This window comes from Ursus americanus, chromosome 32 (assembly GCF_024610735.1).
Source record: "Ursus americanus isolate L20-20 chromosome 32, mUrsAme1.1.p, whole genome shotgun sequence".
In the NCBI taxonomy this organism is placed as follows: domain Eukaryota; kingdom Metazoa; phylum Chordata; class Mammalia; order Carnivora; family Ursidae; genus Ursus; species Ursus americanus.
Window position 1 is genome coordinate 26,886,302 of NC_142158.1, and position 18,698 is coordinate 26,904,999.

Here is an 18,698-nt window from a genome sequence, read left to right on the forward strand (position 1 = left end):
AGGGAAACTGGGGTGCAGCCTCCAGGGTCCTACATACACTGCAGTGACTGGCCCAGCCAACCTCCCTCAGAATCCAAGTGGGGTAGGAAGTATCCTTGATGCCTGGGTGTCCCCAACTTTCCAAACCCCCACCCCCGCGATGGAGAAGAAACCGAGACAGAAGGTGTAGGGCCCACTACCGCTTCCTCCAGATGAGCTCATGGGTTTCTCCACCAAGGAAGTTTTCCGCTGGTTGAACGAGAGCCTTTCCCCGCCCTCTTCTCGCCCCACGGGCATATAAATGCAGCTGTTTGCACACCCAGCCAGCAGAAGCTCCCTCAGCGAGGACACCAGGGCACCAGCCAGGAGAGAGAGAAGCAACTCCAGACCCCCCTGGAAATAACCTCTCAGACGACACACCCCCCTGGGACAAGCAGCCAGGCAATTCTCTCCCTCTAATACACACTGCCCCAGGGCTCTACCATCTCCCAGCTGGACTTGAGCCCCTCTGCCAAGAACGCCATGAGCACTGAAAGCATGATCCGGGACGTGGAGCTGGCCGAGGAGGCACTCCCCAAGAAGGCAGGGGGCCCCCAGGGCTCCAGAAGGTGCTTGTGCCTCAGCCTCTTCTCCTTCCTCCTCGTCGCAGGAGCCACCACGCTCTTCTGCCTGCTGCACTTCGGCGTGATCGGCCCCCAGAGGGAAGAGGTGAGTGCCTCACCAGACTCGGCTCATTCTCCCACCCAGAGAGAGACAGGGTGGGGGCAGAGGTGTGCTGATGGGGACCGGTGAGAGAGAAAACGGGGAGGCAGAAAGAGACATGGAGAGAGATGGGGGAAGAGAGAGAGGGAGGAGCTCACAGAAGGTGCTCACTGAATGCTTCTTGAATGAATGAATGAGCCTGCAGACTTCCGTAAAGAGAGACGTGGGGGAGAGAGATGGGAACAGAACAAGTGATAGGAATAAAGATGGTGAGACAGAGAGATGTAGACAATATGAGAGAGAGATAAGGGGAGATGTGAGGAAAGAGATAAGGAAAGATGAAGATAGGGTGTCTGGTTCGTGGAGGACACTCAGTGAAAGTATTGTGGAATGGAAGAATGGTGAGAGAAAACTAGGGTACGAGCTACATAACGCAGCCTGGCTGTTTCTCATTTAGGGGTGACTTGCTCTGTTGCTAAACCTCCTTCTTCTCTCCAACAGCTCCCAGATGGACTCCAACTAATCAACCCTCTGGCCCAGACAGTCAGTAAGTGTCTCCAAAGCCCCTCTCCTGATTCTGGGCTTGGGTGGGGGAGGGGGTGGGGGTTGGTCCTGGGATAGCAGCAGTGGGGGAAATTCAGGGTTTTGGTTTGAGGGGAGGAGGCATGGAGGTCAAAGTAGGGGGATCTTTTCTGGGAAGCTTAAGGGTCTCACCTTTTCTTTCTTCTTTCCTCCTCAGAATCATCTTCTCGAACTCCAAGTGACAAGCCTGTAGCTCATGTTGTAGGTAAGAGCTCTGAGGATTCAGCTGGGGGATGGTGAAGCAGATAGGATGTGGAGGCACATGATTTGGGGGCTGTACTCAGGCTGAGGGTAGACAGACCTTGGAGATGGTATAAGAAGGACTCACTGGCCTTGAGGGGGATACTCAGCACCTCATGGCCAGATGGGATGTGGGAAGACAGACAGAGGGGACAGGAACCGGATGTGGGGGGTGGGCAGAACTTGAGGGCCAGGATGTGGAGAGTGGAACTGACAGGGTCACACTGACTCACCCCTCCCTCCTTCTCTCCTTCCCTCCAGCAAACCCCGAAGCTGAGGGGCAACTCCAGTGGCTGAGCCGGCGTGCCAATGCCCTCCTGGCCAATGGTGTGGAGCTGACAGACAACCAGCTAATAGTGCCATCAGACGGGCTGTACCTCATCTACTCCCAGGTCCTCTTCAAGGGCCAAGGATGCCCTTCCACCCATGTGCTCCTCACCCACACCATCAGCCGCTTCGCTGTCTCTTACCAGACCAAGGTCAACCTCCTCTCTGCCATCAAGAGCCCTTGCCAAAGGGAGACCCCAGAGGGGACTGAGGCCAAGCCCTGGTACGAGCCCATCTACCTGGGAGGGGTCTTCCAACTGGAGAAGGGTGATCGACTCAGCGCTGAGATCAACCTGCCTGACTACCTCGACTTTGCCGAGTCTGGGCAGGTCTACTTTGGAATCATTGCCCTGTGAGGGGGCGGGACGTTCATCCTTACCCACCTCAACCCCTTTATTATCCACTCTCTCTGACCCCCTCATCCCCTTCTGGCTTAGAAAGAGAATTAGGGGCTCAGGGCTGGGCCCCAAGCAACAACACTTAGAAACCTAAGATCCAGGGATGTGCGACCCAGACAATGGAGCACTGGCCACCACCAAGAATGTAAACTGGGGCTTCCAGCACTCGCTGGAGACCTCAGGTTTGGATCGCCGAATACAACTTGAAACACTTGGAATGTGGGGGTCAGGGAACCTTTAGTTCTGGCTGGAACACTTCAGAACATCCCTTGAGAAGATCTCACCTAGAACCTGACATGAACGGACCTCAGGCCTCCCTTTCTTCGAATGTTTCCAGACTCTTCCTGAGAAGGAAAGCGCAGTCCCTCCTACATGGGGCCAGCTCTCTCTATTTATGTTTGCACTTGTGATTATTTATTATTTATTTATTATTTATTTATTTACTGATGGATGTATTTATTTGGGAGGTTGGGGTGTCCTGGGAGACCGAATGTAGGGGCTGCCTTGGCTCAGACATGTTTTCTGTGAAAACGGAGCTGAACTCGAGGCTGTTCCCACCGGGCCTCCTGGCCTCTGTGCCTCCTTTTGCTTATGTTTTTCAAAAATATTTATCTGATCGAGTTATCTAAATAATGCTGATTTGGTGACTGACTGTCGCTACAGCGCTGAACCTCTGCTCCCCAGGGGAGTTGTGTCTGTAACCGCCCTACTGGTCAGTGGCGAGAAATAAAATGTGCTTAGAAAAGAAACACGGTCTCTTTCTTGGAATTACTTCTGCATCTTCCTCTCCTTGGGGGTGGAAGGCCACTCCCCGAAGTCCTCTCTCTGCAAGCCTTAAGATCCCTGAACCTGGGCCACCTGGGTGGCTCAGTGGGTTGGGCGTCCAGTTCTTGATTTTGGCTCAGGTACGACCTCAGGCTGGGGGGATGGAGCCCCGCGTCTCAGCAGGGAGTCTGCTTCTCTCCCTCTCTCTCTCTCTGCCCCTCCCTCTGCTCACAAGCACGTCCACCGTTCTCTCTCTCTCTCTCAAAGAGATGAATAAATCTTAGAGAAAAAAAAAAAGACCCCTGAACCCATAAAATAAATATAAATAAAAGTTAAAAAAAAAAAAAAAAGATTCCTAACACCGTGCGGTTCAGGAGCCTGCGGGCGCTCGGGAGACCCTGCCTGTAACAAAGGCCCGGCACATAGGCCCCTCCCCCCGGAGACTGGAGCCTGAGCCTAATCACCTCTCCCTCGGGGCGTGGGAATTTCCGACTCCGGGAATTCCGACGGGGAAGTCCTGCACCTTAAGCGCTCAGGTGAGATTTCCTGCTGTTGCAGCCTGCAGAGTCTGGAAAGGGCCACATTCTCACGCGCCTGAATCACAGCCAAGGACTTCCAGACCTTCCGGCATCAGGGCTCCAAATCGCCTGATCCCAGGCTCCCCCAGCAGCCCTAACTCTACACCCTGAATCAGTTACTGGGCCTCATCTCCCCATGAAGACAGGAACACCTTCCGCATACGCGGCCCATCGAGAATAGCAGGCCTAAGCTACGTGAGAGCACCCAGCATAGCCCTTGGCATAGTAAGCATTCAGTGAATTCTGACTTTCTTCTTTGTCCAGGCGCCAGCCGTTCTATCTGCTTCCATCTCTCAGTGAGTGGAATTGAAGAGACGAAAGAAAATTTAAAAACAGGAATGGGATGCGGGTGAAGGACTCACAGGCCAGCTCTCACAGATGTTCTTGGTGAATGATGAGGGGAGGGTCATGAGGTGATGGGCTGGAAAGAGAAAAGCACCCTCTCTCCTCAGGAAAGTTCTTCTGGACACAGAGTCACACACAAATATGGAGTCCCCACTGGGTTCGGAAATTGGGCTTTCCTTCCTGCCAGGCTGCTGGGCAGGGGAAACTTGTGTGGTATGCCGCAGGGATGGGATGACCCACTGGGGTGACCTAGATAGGGCCTTGGGTCCCTCTCTGCCTCCCTCAGCCTGGAGCTGAAAGTCGGTCATGGGGTGCTTGGGGTGAGGGGGCTGCTGTTACTCACCCTGGGGCCCCCACACTTGCCGACGTATGGAAAGCGGACCTGAGGTGTGAACAAGGGTGAGGACTTTCCATTTCACCCTGGACAGGGCCGATGGCCCCAGATTTTCTTCCTCCCTCTCCTCCCCAGCATGGCACTGGTGTCCCAGGCCCTATCCCTCGGCCTCCTCCCTCACACCCAATGAGCTGTGGGTTTTTCCTTGGCGGACAGTTGACTGTGGGGTAGTGGCTAAAAGGGCCTGCAGGCAGCCAGGCAGGCCGCAGGGAGGAAGCGCTAGGCCCTCGGCTTCGTTCCTCCTCCCCAGCCTGATTTCTCGGAGCAGGGCTGGCCTTCCCCAGTCAGGATCCTTCTCACTGATGGAAGGAACCCAAGAGAAAAGAATGCAGGTGGAGTCAGTGAGGACTCCGAGGATCTGAGAAGGAAGCTTGGAAATGCTTTGGGGTTTGAGGAGATCCCCTTCTTCCACTTTCCCACTGGGCTAATGTGGGGGCAAGTTCATTCAGAGACAGGTGGGTGGGAAACCAGCAGATGGCCTTCTCAGGGGGCAGAGGCCATAGGAAGTGATGTGAATTGTCTCGAGCAACCAGAAGAGACTATGTAACTGCCCCCTGCGTACCCACGCTGAGTCAAGACAGGTGAGACCTGGGCACCCGCGCCCGGCAGCACTAACGCTTTACATTCTTTATTTTCTTCAGGCTCGCGATCAGTTTCCAGACAGTGTCCTGCATTTTCCCCACCGCCACGGGGTCCTGGAGTCTGGGTCCCCAATATCTGGGCTGAGTCACGCGTCCCTACCAGGCAGTGGCTTCCCCCGCCCTCACCCCACCATCACCGCCCCAAAGAAGGTCTTCCCTCTCCTGTAGTCCACCATATCGGGGTGACTGATGTTGACGTACACCCTCTCGCCCCTCCGGAGCTGCACCAGGCCGCCGAAGCCCACACTCGTGTACCACAGGGGCCCGTACTCGCGCGTCCGGGCCGGGTCCGAGACCGGGGTGACGGTCTCAGCGCCCTCGAGCAGCAGCTCGGGGGTCCCCGGCCCATAGGCGCCCCCCGCCCGGTACAGCCGGCTGCGCAGCGTGACCGAGGGGTCCAGCGGGCCCCCGCCGGCAGGGGGCGCCCGGCCCCGGTAGCCGACGTGACAGTAGAGGTAATAGAGGCCGTCCTGTGGGAGCGCCAGCCCCTCGGCGCCCGAGAACTGCGTCCCGCTCCTCAGAAACGCCTCTTCTTTCTTCGCCTCCCAGCCGAGCCCCTGCCCCTTCGTCCAAGCGCCTGTGGAGAAACGGGGGCCTGTCGGCGCTCGGGACCCCGATCCTGGAGGAAGGCCCCAGGCCCGGGACTTCTGGGAGGGTGAGCAGGAGGGAGACAGAGGGCTTTTAACCCCCTGCAGGAACCGAGCCGGGGAGCGGGGCGAGGGCGTGCGGCGCCACCTCTGCAGTGATTTGGGGGAGGGGACCAAGGGCACCCGAGTGTGGGGTGCGGAGCGCGGTGGGGCGGGGGGAGAGATCCAGGCGGGGTTTTGACAGCTCCAGGAGGAAAGCAAGAAGATGGAATGCGGGAGGAGCGGAAGGTGGGCACTTTAGGGACCAGGGGTGGTGAGGCAGGTCGGAAACCGAGCCCTGCAATAAAGGAGCAAAGGGACTCTAACTGTGGGCAGCAGTTACCTATGAGGTGGGCGGCTGGGAGCCTGGAACTGAAATCTGTTTCTGCCTCCTTCTCCTCTGGCAGCTCCTGTGACCCTGGAAGGGGGGAAGAGTCCACGATTGCGGGCTAGGGCAGCCTTCCATGCTTGGCCCCCCCCAAGAAGACAGGGCGCCAGGGCAGGTTTCCGGGGAGGAAGAGTGCATGAGGTGATGCAGATGGATGGAGCTGGGCATCCCTGAAGGGCTGAAGGGTGGGGGGAGGAGATGGTCTGCTCTTACCCAATCGCTGCTGGGCCTGGGCCTGGGTCCCCGGGTCAGCGGTCCCTGTTACCTGGGTGGGTGGGGTCACAGTGCCCAGAGTTCAATGTTAGCTGATGCCAACCCCACCCCTCCCAACGTAGACCCAAGCTCCAGGCCTGTGGTTTTTCCTACCAGTCCCATCCCCAACACACATCTCCCTGGGAGGGAGAGCAAGCAAGGCATATGTGCTTGGGCAGAGACGGAGGCCTGAGTATGTCTTGGGGAAGAGGAGAGGAGACAGCCAGAGAATACGAAGGAGCTTGGAGCTCTCAGGACACAACAGCATCACAGGAACTTGGAAAGATGACCAGAAGAGGCAGACAAAGCATCCCCACCGGGGACAGACTGAGCAGGATGAGACCAGAGAGCCCCAGGCATAGCTAGAGGTAAGTGAGCCTCAGCACTGTCCAGCCCCTCCAGGGCTTATTGCAGCTACTCACCAGTCCTCCTCCCCGGTCCTGGGGCCCCAAGGCCAGCACAGCCAGGACAGTGACAGGCACAGCCAGCAGCAGGGTCACCAGGGAAGTGGCTCCTGCCACAGCCAGCAGGAGGCAGCCCTTCCCCTGGGGCCTCCTACCCCGGCCCTCTAGCCCCAGTGCCCCCATTGAGACTGAGCCAGAGCCAGGGCAGGGGGGCTTTCATACCTCAGGGGTGGGGCCACCCCCTCCCCATAGACCTACACACCTGGCTGGGACTTTCCACACACCCCTGCTCCCCTCACCCAGCTTCCTGTTTACCCAGAGCTGGGGTGGGGCAGCTGGATGCCCGGGTTCTCTGAACTGGGGAAGGAGTTGGGGTGAGGAGACAGGCTTGCAGGGTAGAGCTGGAGGGGGCCTTAGAGATCTTCTGGTTCAGCAGGGAGGGAAACTGAGGCCTAGGTAGGGAAGGTAGCTTACAGAAAGTCAGGCAGCACGGCTTTGCGAGGAGAGCACCGCACTCCAGATTTCCAGGGCGGTCTGCATTCTTCTATACCCCAGTGGTGGGTGCCGGAAGGAGGGCTGTGTCCTCTTCCCTGAGGTCAAGGGCTGGGATAGGAGGACAAAAACTGAGGTCTTGAGGGATGGATATCCGAGTCCCTTAGAAGAACTTATGCCCGCACTAGACCAATCTCCTCCTTCCATTCCCTCGCTCACCCCTAACCCCCAGAGCTTGGTGAGAAGCAGAGTTAAGCCAATCCACAGAAATAGCAGCTGAAAGGGGCCTCGGCCTCCCCACTGACTATTGACTCACTGAGGAGGGATGGAAATGAGCATTACATTACGTCCCTTGCTGCACAGAGTGTAGATGGGAGAGCAATAGGGCACGGCCCCAACCCTCAAAGAGCTTGCTGTCTAGAGTGAGCCCCATCCATTTAGCAGGTGCTGACTACATGTTTATGAACAAATGAAGGAAAAATGAATGAATGAGGAAGCAAAACAGAGCAGCAACGAATGGTATGGTAGACAGTGCAGTGGGAGGAAAGACCAGGTCCAAGGAAGTTGGAGGTGGTCTCAGATCACGTCCCCTTCTTGGTGACATCTCTGCAATTAGGTAATAATAATAATAATAATAATAATATATAGCTATTATACAAATAGCACTTAGCAAGTACTTGCCACCAATCGACACACTTTTTTTTTAATTTTGTTTTTTAAGATTTTATTTATTTAACAGAGAGAGCAAGCACAAGCAGCGAGAGCGGTAGGCAGAGGGAGAGGGAGAAGCAGGCTCCCCGCCGAGCAAGGAGTCTAATGTGGGACTCAATCCCAGGACCCTGGGATCATGACCTGAGCCGAAGGAAGGCGGATGCTTAGCGACTGAGCCACCCAGGCGCCCCTGATCTACACACTTTATATATAATAATTCTTTTAATCCCGACAAAACTCTAAGAAGAAACGGAGGCACAGAGAAGTTAAGGAACTTATAGAAGGCCACACAGTAGTGGCAGAGTCAGGATTTGAACCCAGGCAGTCTGGCTCCAGAGCCTTGACCACAAGACAGTTTAAAAAAACAAAACAAAAAAAAACCCCTGAGTGCTGACTTCAGATTTGTGCATTTTAATGTATGTAAATCTTGCCTTCCTCAGCCCCCCAAAAAAGAAATGGGGAAACAAAAGCTGGACTCGAGTCACCGATAAGCATGGTAAGAGGTTTAGGGGTAAAATGTGTACTGCTGTTTGCAACTTTGAAAGGTATCCAAAAAATGAGATAGATTGATAGGTACGTGATAAAGCAAATACAGAAAACTGTCCATTTTAGAATGTAGGTGGTAGGGATATGTTCACTGTAAAATTATTTCAATTTTGTTCTGCTCGAATATTTTAATAATAAAATGTGTGAAGAAAAAAAAACGTGAATATTGTCCTGCTGTCCAACATGGGGAACATTGTGGACGGGGAGAGAGGAAAGAAATGCCAGAAAGTTTCTGAATTTGAAGAAGGAAATGCAAATGCACATGGACCAAGGCACAGATTATCCTCCTTACCTCCTGCCTCCACATGAGCCCCCCAGTCGTCATCCTCCTTAAGGACTGGATGTGCAGTCCTCCAGCACCCAACTCCCTATCTCGGTGCCACTAAGAGGCCATCATCCAGGTCTCCATCCAGAAGTTCTCAGATCACTGTCCTTACTTTTGTGCTCAACATCAGAATGCTGCCTCCTACAGGAAGTCCACCTAAATTGCCCTCACTTCCTTTCCCAACACCAACTTGTCACCAGCTTTCTGTCCTGGACCATCAGCAGTACTCATGTACTCCTGTGCATCTATCTAGTCTAGCCGCCGCTGACTCTGCTGGTTAATCAGTCACGTGCCCTGCTAGGTACGGCCCCAGAACAGCAGGCAAGTTACCCCAAATCTACCAGAGCCCCCAGTCTGACGCGGGGGCCTGGGTGTGTGTCTACACATACGCACTGGGGTCGTGAGCTCTCGGCGGATGCAGGGCGAAGGGCAGTTGGGGAGAAGTCAGGCAGGGAAGGTACTCGAGGAGGTGCGCATTCACCGACTGCTTGCACCATCAATAGGGTGGCTGGAGCTGAGGGTTATAGGCTTCCTCACAGTCCTACGAGTCTGAGACGAAAGATGGTGTAACCCTAACCTTCAAAGCCTAACTTCCTCTCCTGACAAAGCTAGGGAAGCATCCAGACTGGGGGAGACGTTAAAGCCAGAGGAGGGGCAAGAATGTTTGAAGTGGCAACACCTCTCCACCCAGGCAGCTCCAGGCAGTCTGGAGTCTGTCTGTCCGCAGGCCACGGGCTCTGGATAAGCTGGGAGAGAGCAAGAACCCTGGTGGGGAAAACGGGGTGGGGAGGGGCAGTCACACCCCACAGTGAGGGGAAGCTGAGATGATGGAGAGAGAATGGTTTTGGGGTTCCCTGAGCCTTGGAGGCATCTGCTGTTCAGCCTCTGTCTCTGCTCCCCAAAGAATTAAATACAATCCACTCTGCCCCCACTTCCCCTCATGGCGACCGCAGGTCCTCCTCTCGGCCTGTGTTTCTGCTCCCCCACCCACCCACACACACACCCCAAGCATTCCTCTTGAGCCCAGGAGGGTCCCAGTTTCCAGACCCTGGTCAGTGCAGCTGGCTCTGGTGGCGTGAAGTCGGTGACACCCCTCGTTGCCCTCAAACAGGAACCAGTGGTTGCAGGGCAGGAAGTGCCTGAAGGGAAGTTATGGGGCCCAGAAACTCCTCCATGCCCCACTTCGGCCCCAGCAGTATCTGTCCGTGGGAAGTAGCTCCCCACACCAGCCAAGCAGGGCCCTGCTTCCCAGAGTGGCTCTGGGCTGAGGGAGGGGCCCCGGCTGCCAGGTAGCACTGGACACCACCCTCCCTGTGTTTCACTGGTCCACACACACACTGGAAACCCTGGTTCCTCCTCCTCCGTCAGCCCCTCACCAGAACCTAGAACTACCCAGTGCTGGAGAGGCCCCTATGAACCACCTAGAAAGCCTAGGGCAGAGGAAAGGGGGTATGCTCAGGAGCTCTGGGGTTCAAGGCCAGCTCTGCCACTTCTAGGCTGGACCTCCTTGTAAGAGTCTGGACTTGAGTCTCAGGGTCCTCACCAGGGAAACGGGCACCATAGTACCCTCCATTGTGGGGATTAGCGATGACGAAGGGAATGTGCCCGGGGCAGAGTTGGCACATCAGTGGGGCTCCTCAGCTCTGGAACGGTTGTAACACAGGGCCCCGCACTTTACAGATGAGGAACTGGAGGCACGTGACTTGGCTCAGGCCAGTTAGCCTCGCAGAGCAGGGCTAGGTTTCCTGACCTCCAGGTCAGTCTTCAGTGCTCGACCTAATGGCAGCTTGTAAGGAATGGAAAGTAGAGGTAAGGTAACCCTCTGCACAGGGAGGGTGGGGGGTGTACAGGGAACAGAGGATAGAAAGCAGTATATGTGCATTCTTGAGTAGATGGCCAGGGGACAGCTGGTGTGGGTGGGCAAGGGACCTCCTGGGGAGACCCAGAGACAGCAGGGATGGCGGTGGGAAGACCCTGAGGGGTGAGAGGTCGTGGGTATGAGTGAGTAACTGGTGAGAGATGGGCACCTCTCGTAGGAGGTCAGGTAACCTGATCTGGGGTGAGGAAGCTGAGTATGTTTTTCTGCCTCTAAAACTGCTGGAGAGCAGGCTTGTGATGCCTATGGCCAACCAGGAGGATGGGGTAAGCCGAAGGGGAAATGGGTCCCTGATACCTACCCCTTTTCCCTGCAGGTCTATGCCCTTACCTATATGGCGGGAGCTTGGGGCTGGGGGGGCTCCTGCTCCTGGCTGTGGTCATTGTGTCAGCCTGTCTGTGTCGGCTCCATCGGAAAGGTGAGCCCCATCGCCCACAGCAATGCCCCGGGTCACCACACCCACACCCTTTCCTACTGCTTTCCCGGAAGTCCCCATCAGTTCCCACCCTCCCTGGGAGAGGAAGGTGCGAGAGAGGAGAGTGTCCGAACAGAGAGGCCGCGGCTTTGGCCGGGTGCCGTGGGAACCACAGAGATGTCAGCAAGGGAGGAAACCCACTCTGGGGTGGGGGCAGTGCGAGGACAGGGTCTGCTGAACTGATTCTTTTCTTCCAGTGAGGAGGCTGGAGAGGAGCTGGGTGAGTCTGGGGGCTGGGAAACAGGTGATGGGGGCAAGAGGAGGCTGAGGGCTGAGGCGGGTGGAGGCAAGAGAAGCAAGGGAAAGCTGGGGCATGAGAGAGCTGGAGAGGAGGAGAAAAAAGAGGCAGAAAGAGAGAAGTAAGAATGAGAAGAGCTGAGAGAAATGGTGTAGAGAAAGGAAAAAGGAATAAGACAGGAGAAAGAGAGGAAGAAACTAGAGAGACAGAGAGAGAGAAACGGAGAGCTCGAGAGACACAGGGTAAGAGAAAGAGAGGGAGAGTAAGAGCAACAGAGACCCAGGGAGAAGAGGCAACGAGAGAAGAGTGCAGGGGCTCAGGCCGGTGGAGACAGAGGGCAGGGGGCGCTGAGAAGGCGGTGAGGTACAGGGGGGTGGGCAGCAGTGCGCAGGAAGGACCGGGGGAGGGGGACCCCCTGGAGACCTCCCAATAGCACCTTCTCCCCGGCCCCAGGCCCAGCTCTCGGAGCAAGAGCAACACTACGCATCTCTGTTGCCCCTGCCCTGCAGCGAGAGGCCCTACCTCAGCCGCAGGGAAGGTGCCAACGAGGACCCCAGCACCGACTATGCCTGCATTGCCAAGAACTAAGCCACTGGCGCTCCCCCAGTTGCCCCCCTGAACCCAGGCGGACCCTGTGGTCTACCCAGTAAAAACCGTGTCTCACCACCTTCCATGTCTCAAGCTTCTCAGTCCAACTCAACTCTGTCCCATTCAACAGGGCCACCGTCAAAACTTAAGCGACTTATCTTCCCACCCGTTCTGGGGTCGAGTAGTGATTTCTCAGGTGAAGAAGGGTGTTGAGGAACCCAAGCTCCCCTGAAGGCCAGAAAGAGTACACACACGGGCCTGGCTGGAATGGGGAGTTGACACGGAGGGCTCATCAGATGTGATGCTCCCCATTTCTCAGCAGAATCCACCTCGTCCTCCTGCACCCCAGACAGGTGGAGGTGCTGAGCCCTGGGATGGTGATGGGAGGGGACTCCAGGCGCAGTTACTGGGAAGCTCGCTTCTTGGACCCTTCCAGGCCCGGCTTGGTAGAAGGGAGAGTTAAGAGTCGGGGGACCCCGGAGATGGGCATACTGGGAGTACCTGGAGAATGGAAAAGGAAGTACATGAGACTCTTAAGTAGGCATTAGCAGCAGGGCAGAGGAGGATTTATTGGGGTCTCTTGAAGAGAGTTGGATGCCTGGGGTCTGGAATCACTCATCAGAGGCCGTCTGAGAAGTGGCAGCGTGTTCCAGGTGACGGTGGCCTGCAGGAGAGACGACAGGAGTTGCTCGTTGCTGGGCGCCGCAGCCCTCCTCTTGCTGCCCTCTGTCTCCCCCTCCTCCAGCTCTCTTCCACCGCTGCCCTGGCCCCCTTCCTTACATTTGCCTTGGTAATAGACGGTGCTGCCCATGGCCACACAGATAAAGCTGAAGGCATAGAGTCCAGCCCGAAGGAGGAGGACTGTGCTGGCCCCTAGCCGAGGAGGTCCTGCATGGGGGTGGCAGAAGGAAGGGGGGAAGGGGGCCTAAGGAAGAAGCAGGCCCAGGCCCAGGGAGGGACAGAGAGCAGGGGGCCTCAGGGAAAGACTCCCAGCTTCCAGGAAGAGTGGGGCCTCCCATCTCACCTTTCTCTACCAACAGCAGAGTCCCATTCCCTGTCCCAACACCTAGGCCCAGCACCTCCACCCTGCACACGTAGACTCCAGCATCATAGTCTTGGGTGTCCCAGATGTGCAGCTCAGCCTGATGGTCACAGAGGAAACGGGAAGAGGAAAGAGGGGCCAGGCGGCCCCTGAACTCTGGGGTCCCATTCCTCACTTCCTTCCCTGGGGCCACCTTGTCCCGGTACCACGTGACAGAGCCAATGGCCAATTTCCCTCGGCTGGCATTGAAGGAGCAGGGCAAGAAGGCAGAGGTGCCCTCCTGGGTACGAATCTCAGGGGGCTGGAACACCCAGAGAGCACAGGATCCTGGCAGGCAGAGAGAAGAGCCAGAGAAACACCTCCCCAGTTACAATATAGAGAAAGGAGAAGAGAGCTCGCAGTAGAATATCCCAGCTCCCCCACCACGGAGAACCCAGAGGAACAAGCATTTTGCTACCTCATGAAACCCCTTCCTCTCCACCAGCCTCATTTCTTAACATTGCTTATTAAATAGTTTTTCAAATCCTTTCCTATACCAACTCTCATCCTCACCCCATCCCATCATTCTCCAGCTACATTCACTAGTAGTGTCTTGCTGAAACTTAACCTGTCCCATTGAAATTGGAGCTAATGAGTGTGGCTGCCTCGTACCTAATAATTAAGTCTATTATTCCAGGTATTATTTTCACACAGTACACCACCCTTGCTACTTTGTTTTCTGTTAAAGAGCATTAACTAATGAAGGTGAAGACATAGCAATAATTGATTGAAATCCTTCTTTAACTCAACCAAATTGATGAATTAAAGCAATTAGTAAAATCTCCTATCAGATTCTCCAGTTCGTGAAATTTACCCGCCGTGCTTCCATTTCAGTGGTTCTCAAGCTTGAGAGCACATCAGAATCACCCGAGTGTCTATTAAAACAGATTCCCGGGCCCGACCCCCCCCCCCAAGTTTTTTACTCAGCGGGTTTAGCGTAGGGCCTGCGAATTTGCCCCAGGTTCCCAGCTGAGGCTAAAGCTGCAGGTCTGGAGTCTGCACTGCATTTAGTTCATGGATAGGGCTGATAGTTAACGTCTCTCGGTTAGTTAAAATCAGTTTCACTAAGAAGCTTCCATTTGAGTTAATTAGGTCTCTCAAACTCCTAATTACATCTAGACCCGAGATAATAAGCCTTGTTTAATAGGCTTATTAAGCTCATCAAATTAAAAATGACCCGTTCAAAAAAATTCACCTCTTCCTCCCTTCAAGCCCTTTACCCTGGTTCTTCAACTTTATCTTCCTGGGATGTGGCTGAGAAGAAAGGACCGCTGAGATGGAAGTTGGGGTGTGACCCTCCCAGTGGGCAACATGGAGAAATGGAGGGAACTGTGAACTGGGGGTTTCCACGTTGCTTTCGCTTCCAGAGGACCCCACCCGCGCCCACTCTCCTTTCCTGGCCACTCCCCTCAGGCTTCAATGTCAGCCTCTCCCATCCTCACTCTTCCCAACCCCTCAGGGTTCTGGGAGAAAGCCCTCTCACCTGGATGGACCATGGTAAAGATGAGCAACAGCATCCGGGTCATGTCAGAGGCTGTTCCAGTTGGCAAGGGGACCTGAGAAGTAAGGTCTGGGTGGAGAAAGAACAACCTACTGCTTGTGGCCAGGCCTTTGGTCACCAGAGGCAGGTGCGGAGCTTCCTATGGCACACAGGACTCACACATCACTTATCGAGAACCTCAGCTGTCTGGGACCTCAGGCACCCCATGCATGCCTCCCTGAGGAGAGAGGATGCTGCTAACGGCAGTATCTGGGTCATTAGGAGGCGGGGACAACACATGGTCAAGTGGCCCAAGTTTTTTGAGGGGGAGGGTAGGGCTGAGATGACAGCTCACACTAGGGCGGGTGGGTGAGACCAGGATGTGGTTCCCCTACCTCCTGAGGTTCAAGAAGACTAACCCTTTACCCAGAATTAGCCTCCAGGAGCCCTCCTGGGCCCAGAGCTAACCGACTCCCCCCTCTCTTGGCTCAGCAGTGCCCAGGCCCACCCCATCTGTTGCCTTGCCTTTAGGCTGGCCCGCCCCCAGGACTGCTCTAGAAATTCTGTCATGGAGGGGATTAGGAGAAGCAAGCTGACTGGTGGTGGTAGCAGGCGGTTGCTAGGGACTTTGTTTGGAAGCTCATTTGCATAGCAATCGACCTATTTTACTTAGATCGCTTTGACTTGGGTGGTTTGGCCGAGCGAAAGCAACGGCTGGAGGGGTCTGGACTCATTCATATTCAGATCTCCATTAAAGGAATATACCTCTCGCTGAGGTCTGCTCTACTCATTGTGTTCTGCAAGTACTTGTCGCCCACTGGTAAACCCACTCATCTATTATTTTATTCACTGTTTAGCTAGCATTTCTTGAGAAACTACCAAGTGCCCCTTCCATGAAAAATATTCTTACGGACACAAAGGAAAGACTTTGAGTTCGTGACTCCACGGCTATACAGGGATTGGTACAAGAATACGCCCCCCATTCCTGTACATGCGCCACACCTGCACGAGACAGCACAGCACACAGAAGGGGAGGATTACACGAACAATGCCAGGGGAGGCATGCGGCCAGCCCTCACCGCACAGTTCTCTCTGGCTCCTTTTATATTACTGCATCTTTTTCCCTGTGTGTCCCTGTTTCTAGCTCTGTCTCACAGTGTGAAATTCCCATTCTTCACTGCAGTGATCTAAAGTTTTGCTTTGGACAAGCAGCAATGTCATGGTTAAGAATGCCAGCTCCTTCACAAACTAGTTGTGAGATCTTGAACAAATTATTTAACCTCTCCGAACCACCTACACAAGCACACGCACCGCATCATCTGGGGAGGACTGACTCAGCCGGCCTCCATCCTCTGACCCGAGGGTGTGGAACGGACGTGCCATGGCGAGGCAAGGGCTGCCCCCTGGTGGTCAACGCAGCACAGGGCGACCTGAGACCCCGATGGGTGGTTTTTCCCCGAATGGGCCTTCATTCCAGCCTCTGCCTAGTCCCTCACCTCGCATCGTCCGATCAACAGCCCATGTCCATCCCAAAGAGTCAATGTGGAGGTAACTGTCTCTTCTACTCAACTATGAGAAGCCCAAAGTTTGAGGAGGGAGTAGAGATCATCACCAGTGGAGTGGGGTGTAGGGCTGAACTGGCCTGAAGATAAAGCTCTTTACTCTCACAGTACACACACAGGACGCTGCTCCACGCCCCAGGACAATGTGTCTCAGCAGTGAAGTCAGCCTAAGTTGGAGTCCTGGTTCCACTACTCACACATCTGTGAGATGAGAACAACATCTGTCAATTTCCAGACTTCACTGTACTGGATGTTCAGTGTGTGTTAGCCCCCAGTGCCTCCCCAGTCCGGGGCCAGGATGGCAATTGTTAGAGCTGTGCCTGAACTCAGGGATTCCTTGCTCTCTCCATCTCTTGTCTCTACCTAAGATTTCCAATATCCAAAAATGTTGTGGATTCCAAAGATTGTACTTGGATTTTTTTAAGTCCATCTAGAAGAGGGGTGCTTGGGTGGGTCAGTCGTTAAGAGTCTGCCTTCGTCTCAGGTCATGATCCCCGGGTCCTGGGATCGAGCCCCGCATCAGGCTGCCTGCTCAGTGAGCCTGCTCTTCCCTCTCCCTCTGCCTGTTGCTCTCCCTGCTTGTGCTCTTTCTCTCTGTCAAATAAATAAATAAAACCTTAAAAAAAAAGTCCATCTAGAATAAATCCTGGCATATCTGTAGGTTCAGGGACCGTTTTCAATAGCTCTGAGACTCTGGGGAACTTTAACCTGCAGGATGGGAACTGCTGCACTAATCAGCCCAAGGATGGACTTTTTCAAAAGAAATTTTTACCGGGGACTCAAGAGGAAGGGCAACAAATAAAGAAGTTGTGAAGTGACTGTGCACCCGTCTTGGGTCTAACTTCTTTATTTATTTATTTTGAAACCAACTTTTTATTTTTTTAAAGATTTTATTTTTAATTAATCTTTACACCCAACATGGGGCTTGAACTCACAACCCCGAGATCAAGACTCACCTGCTCCACCACTGAGCGGGCCAGGTACCCCTCTGGTCTAACTTCTTCAACACCTCACCGTGGGATGCCTTGAGGGTGGTCAGAGCTCAGAGCAGGAAAAGAGGCGAAGAAGGCCCAGAAGGAACTCTGGAATCCCAGCCCAGTGGTCCCATCTTATCAGGGGTTTCCTCCTGTGTTGTTAGTGGTGAGATGTGGGTGACTTCTCCTCTGGCCAAGTCCTTATAAACATTTTCAACGAATTAGGGGCCCCCACGTTCCACTTTCAGTCTCTAACCACAGCTTCTCCTCTGAGGCTCACGCATCGGACCTCACCACCTTCCGCCCCCTTGCCGTCACGGTCTAATCTCCCTCACACTCACCAAGAGCAGGCGGCTAACTCTCCAGCTTCCTCTGTAGTTCAACATCTGCCATCTCTCTGGGAGACTTCATGTCTGCATAAATGATATTTTTAAACACTGAAATATAATTATATACAGCAAGATGCAGATCTTTTTTTTTTAAAAAGTCTTTAAGTGCACAGATCTTAAATACACAGTTCAATGTTCTCTGGCAAATCTACACACCCCTGTAAACAACACTACAAGTGAGATACAGATCATTTCTATCACTCTAGAAAATTCCCCCATGCCTCTTTTTGGTCAGTCCCTTTCCCCTCCCAGAAGCAACCACTGATTTATAGCCTATAAATGCATACCCTGTATTATACCTCTACTCTTGAACTTGTAATCACATAGTATACAGTCTTGTATCCGGCTTCTTTCATTCTGTGTAACGTCTGTGAGACTCATCTCTTGTTGTGTGTATCAGTAGCTTGTTCCTTTTTTTCTTTTTTTTTTTTTTTTTGCTGAGTGGTATTCCATAAAATGGAGGTACCACAGTTTATCCACTCACCGGCTGATGTACAAGTGGGTTGCATGAACGTTCTCGTACACACCTTACAAATGATTTTTCTTTTTTCTTTCTTTCTTTCTTTCTTTCTTTCTTTCTTTCTTTCTTTCTTTCTTTCTTTCTTTCTTTTTTTTTTTTAGAGAGAGAGTGTGTGCGAGGGGTGGGGAGGGGCAGAGGGAGAGAATCTTCAGCAGACTCCGTGCTGAGCACAGAGCCCAGCTCAGGACTCGATCCCACGACCCTGAGATCATGGTCTGAGCCGAAATCAAGAGTCAGATGCTCAACCGACTGAGCCACCCAAGTGCCCCAATAAATGATTGTTCAATACACTGATTTCACAGTTGCTTTACCTGGTCTACTTCAACCATCACCTTGCTTCCACATGGCCTAAACCTTAGGCCATGTCACCACGGAAGTTGCTCCACTTTGGAACCTTACCGCCCCTTTCCCAGAGAAATAAAAGCAACTGGGCCTGAGTCCCTCCAGACTCCTGTACCCTGTACATGTGCTTTCACATGATTCGGCTGTTGGCAGACTTTTGGGTTCTTTCTCTCTCACTTTCATTCAACAAATGCGAACATCTACCATGGGCTTACCTAGGCAATCGTGTTGTAGCCAGTTTTAACTACTGCTTATTCTCTGTCCAGACTGCAGTCTATATCTCCATGTCCATCTACACCTTCACCTGAGGCCTCTTTCTTGGGGTCCAAGTCTGGACTATCTGGCTGTCCTCTAGACATCTCCTCCAGAGTGTTCCACAGGCATTTCAAAATCATCAGCTTCAGCCTCCTAGTCCCCATCTCAGTGCATGGAAGCACAATCCACCCATCAGTTAAGGCAAAAACCTGGGATTTATATT

General features: G+C 53.8%; 4 protein-coding genes and 1 long non-coding RNA gene across 10 annotated transcripts; 3 read left to right on the forward strand and 2 right to left on the reverse strand.

Annotated features, from left to right (window-relative positions):
* The first annotated feature begins 329 nt into the window (after window positions 1-329).
* On the forward strand, window positions 330-2,963 carry TNF (tumor necrosis factor). Its single transcript, XM_045795743.2, has 4 exons — window positions 330-687; window positions 1,183-1,228; window positions 1,421-1,468; window positions 1,765-2,963. The coding sequence occupies exons 1-4, from the start codon at window positions 502-504 to the stop codon at window positions 2,184-2,186; spliced, it is 702 nt and encodes a 233-aa protein (XP_045651699.1). The 5' UTR covers window positions 330-501; the 3' UTR covers window positions 2,187-2,963.
* Window positions 2,964-4,922: 1,959 nt separating this feature from the next.
* LTB (lymphotoxin beta) lies at window positions 4,923-7,217 on the reverse strand. The gene is made up of 4 exons (XM_045795694.2): window positions 6,640-7,217; window positions 6,179-6,230; window positions 5,921-5,995; window positions 4,923-5,528 (listed from the first exon to the last, which is right to left on the reverse strand). The coding sequence occupies exons 1-4, from the start codon at window positions 6,802-6,804 to the stop codon at window positions 5,074-5,076; spliced, it is 747 nt and encodes a 248-aa protein (XP_045651650.1). The 5' UTR covers window positions 6,805-7,217; the 3' UTR covers window positions 4,923-5,073.
* Window positions 5,466-8,631, forward strand: LOC123791017 (uncharacterized). 3 transcript variants are annotated; one of them, XR_006779260.2, is made up of 4 exons: window positions 5,466-5,606; window positions 5,985-6,106; window positions 6,301-6,585; window positions 7,835-8,627. It is a non-coding gene; the product is annotated as an uncharacterized LOC123791017 (long non-coding RNA). The 3 variants fall into 3 exon arrangements; XR_006779261.2 differs by having other exon boundaries at window positions 5,985-6,585; window positions 7,853-8,631; XR_006779262.2 differs by having other exon boundaries at window positions 5,985-6,585; window positions 7,835-8,630.
* Window positions 8,632-10,387: 1,756 nt separating this feature from the next.
* On the forward strand, window positions 10,388-11,950 carry LST1 (leukocyte specific transcript 1). Of its 4 annotated transcripts, none has more exons than XM_045795691.2 (4): window positions 10,388-10,504; window positions 10,888-10,989; window positions 11,244-11,266; window positions 11,738-11,950. In XM_045795691.2, the coding sequence occupies exons 1-4, from the start codon at window positions 10,492-10,494 to the stop codon at window positions 11,870-11,872; spliced, it is 273 nt and encodes a 90-aa protein (XP_045651647.2). In that variant the 5' UTR covers window positions 10,388-10,491; the 3' UTR covers window positions 11,873-11,950. The 4 variants fall into 4 exon arrangements, with proteins under 4 accessions (XP_045651647.2, XP_045651646.1, XP_045651649.2 ...); XM_045795690.2 differs by having other exon boundaries at window positions 11,794-11,950; XM_087857959.1 differs by having other exon boundaries at window positions 10,410-10,499; window positions 10,886-10,989.
* On the reverse strand, window positions 11,936-15,147 carry NCR3 (natural cytotoxicity triggering receptor 3). Its single transcript, XM_045795689.2, has 4 exons — window positions 14,437-15,147; window positions 12,897-13,241; window positions 12,653-12,760; window positions 11,936-12,536 (listed from the first exon to the last, which is right to left on the reverse strand). Exons 1-4 carry the CDS (start codon window positions 14,477-14,479, stop codon window positions 12,484-12,486), a joined length of 549 nt encoding a protein of 182 aa, XP_045651645.1. The 5' UTR covers window positions 14,480-15,147; the 3' UTR covers window positions 11,936-12,483.
* Between the last annotated feature and the right edge of the window lie 3,551 nt (window positions 15,148-18,698).

What these genes read in the sequence shown, in the direction of transcription:
- NCR3 (XM_045795689.2), bottom strand. Translation starts at nt 14,479, where the DNA reads ATGACCCGGATGCTGTTGCTCATCTTTACCATGGTCCATCCAG. An exon ending in CTTTACCATGGTCCATCCAG is followed by an intron (nt 13,242 to 14,436) that starts GTGAGAGGGCTT and finishes TCTGCCTGCCAG; the next exon opens with GATCCTGTGCTCTCTGGGTG. An exon ending in CGTCTATTACCAAGGCAAAT is followed by an intron (nt 12,537 to 12,652) that starts GTAAGGAAGGGG and finishes TCTCTCCTGCAG; the next exon opens with GCCACCGTCACCTGGAACAC.
- LTB (XM_045795694.2), bottom strand. Translation starts at nt 6,804, where the DNA reads ATGGGGGCACTGGGGCTAGAGGGCCGGGGTAGGAGGCCCCAGGGGAAG. An exon ending in CCAGGCCCAGCAGCGATTGG is followed by an intron (nt 5,996 to 6,178) that starts GTAAGAGCAGAC and finishes CCCCCCTTCCAG; the next exon opens with GGTCACAGGAGCTGCCAGAG. An exon ending in CCCAGCCGCCCACCTCATAG is followed by an intron (nt 5,529 to 5,920) that starts GTAACTGCTGCC and finishes GTTTCTCCACAG; the next exon opens with GCGCTTGGACGAAGGGGCAG.
- TNF (XM_045795743.2), top strand. Translation starts at nt 502, where the DNA reads ATGAGCACTGAAAGCATGATCCGGGACGTGGAGCTGGCCGAGGAGGCA. An exon ending in CCCTCTGGCCCAGACAGTCA is followed by an intron (nt 1,229 to 1,420) that starts GTAAGTGTCTCC and finishes TTTCCTCCTCAG; the next exon opens with AATCATCTTCTCGAACTCCA. An exon ending in GCCTGTAGCTCATGTTGTAG is followed by an intron (nt 1,469 to 1,764) that starts GTAAGAGCTCTG and finishes CCTTCCCTCCAG; the next exon opens with CAAACCCCGAAGCTGAGGGG.
- LST1 (XM_045795690.2), top strand. An exon ending in GTGTCGGCTCCATCGGAAAG is followed by an intron (nt 10,990 to 11,243) that starts GTGAGCCCCATC and finishes CTTTTCTTCCAG; the next exon opens with TGAGGAGGCTGGAGAGGAGC. An exon ending in GGAGGCTGGAGAGGAGCTGG is followed by an intron (nt 11,267 to 11,793) that starts GTGAGTCTGGGG and finishes CCTGCCCTGCAG; the next exon opens with CGAGAGGCCCTACCTCAGCC.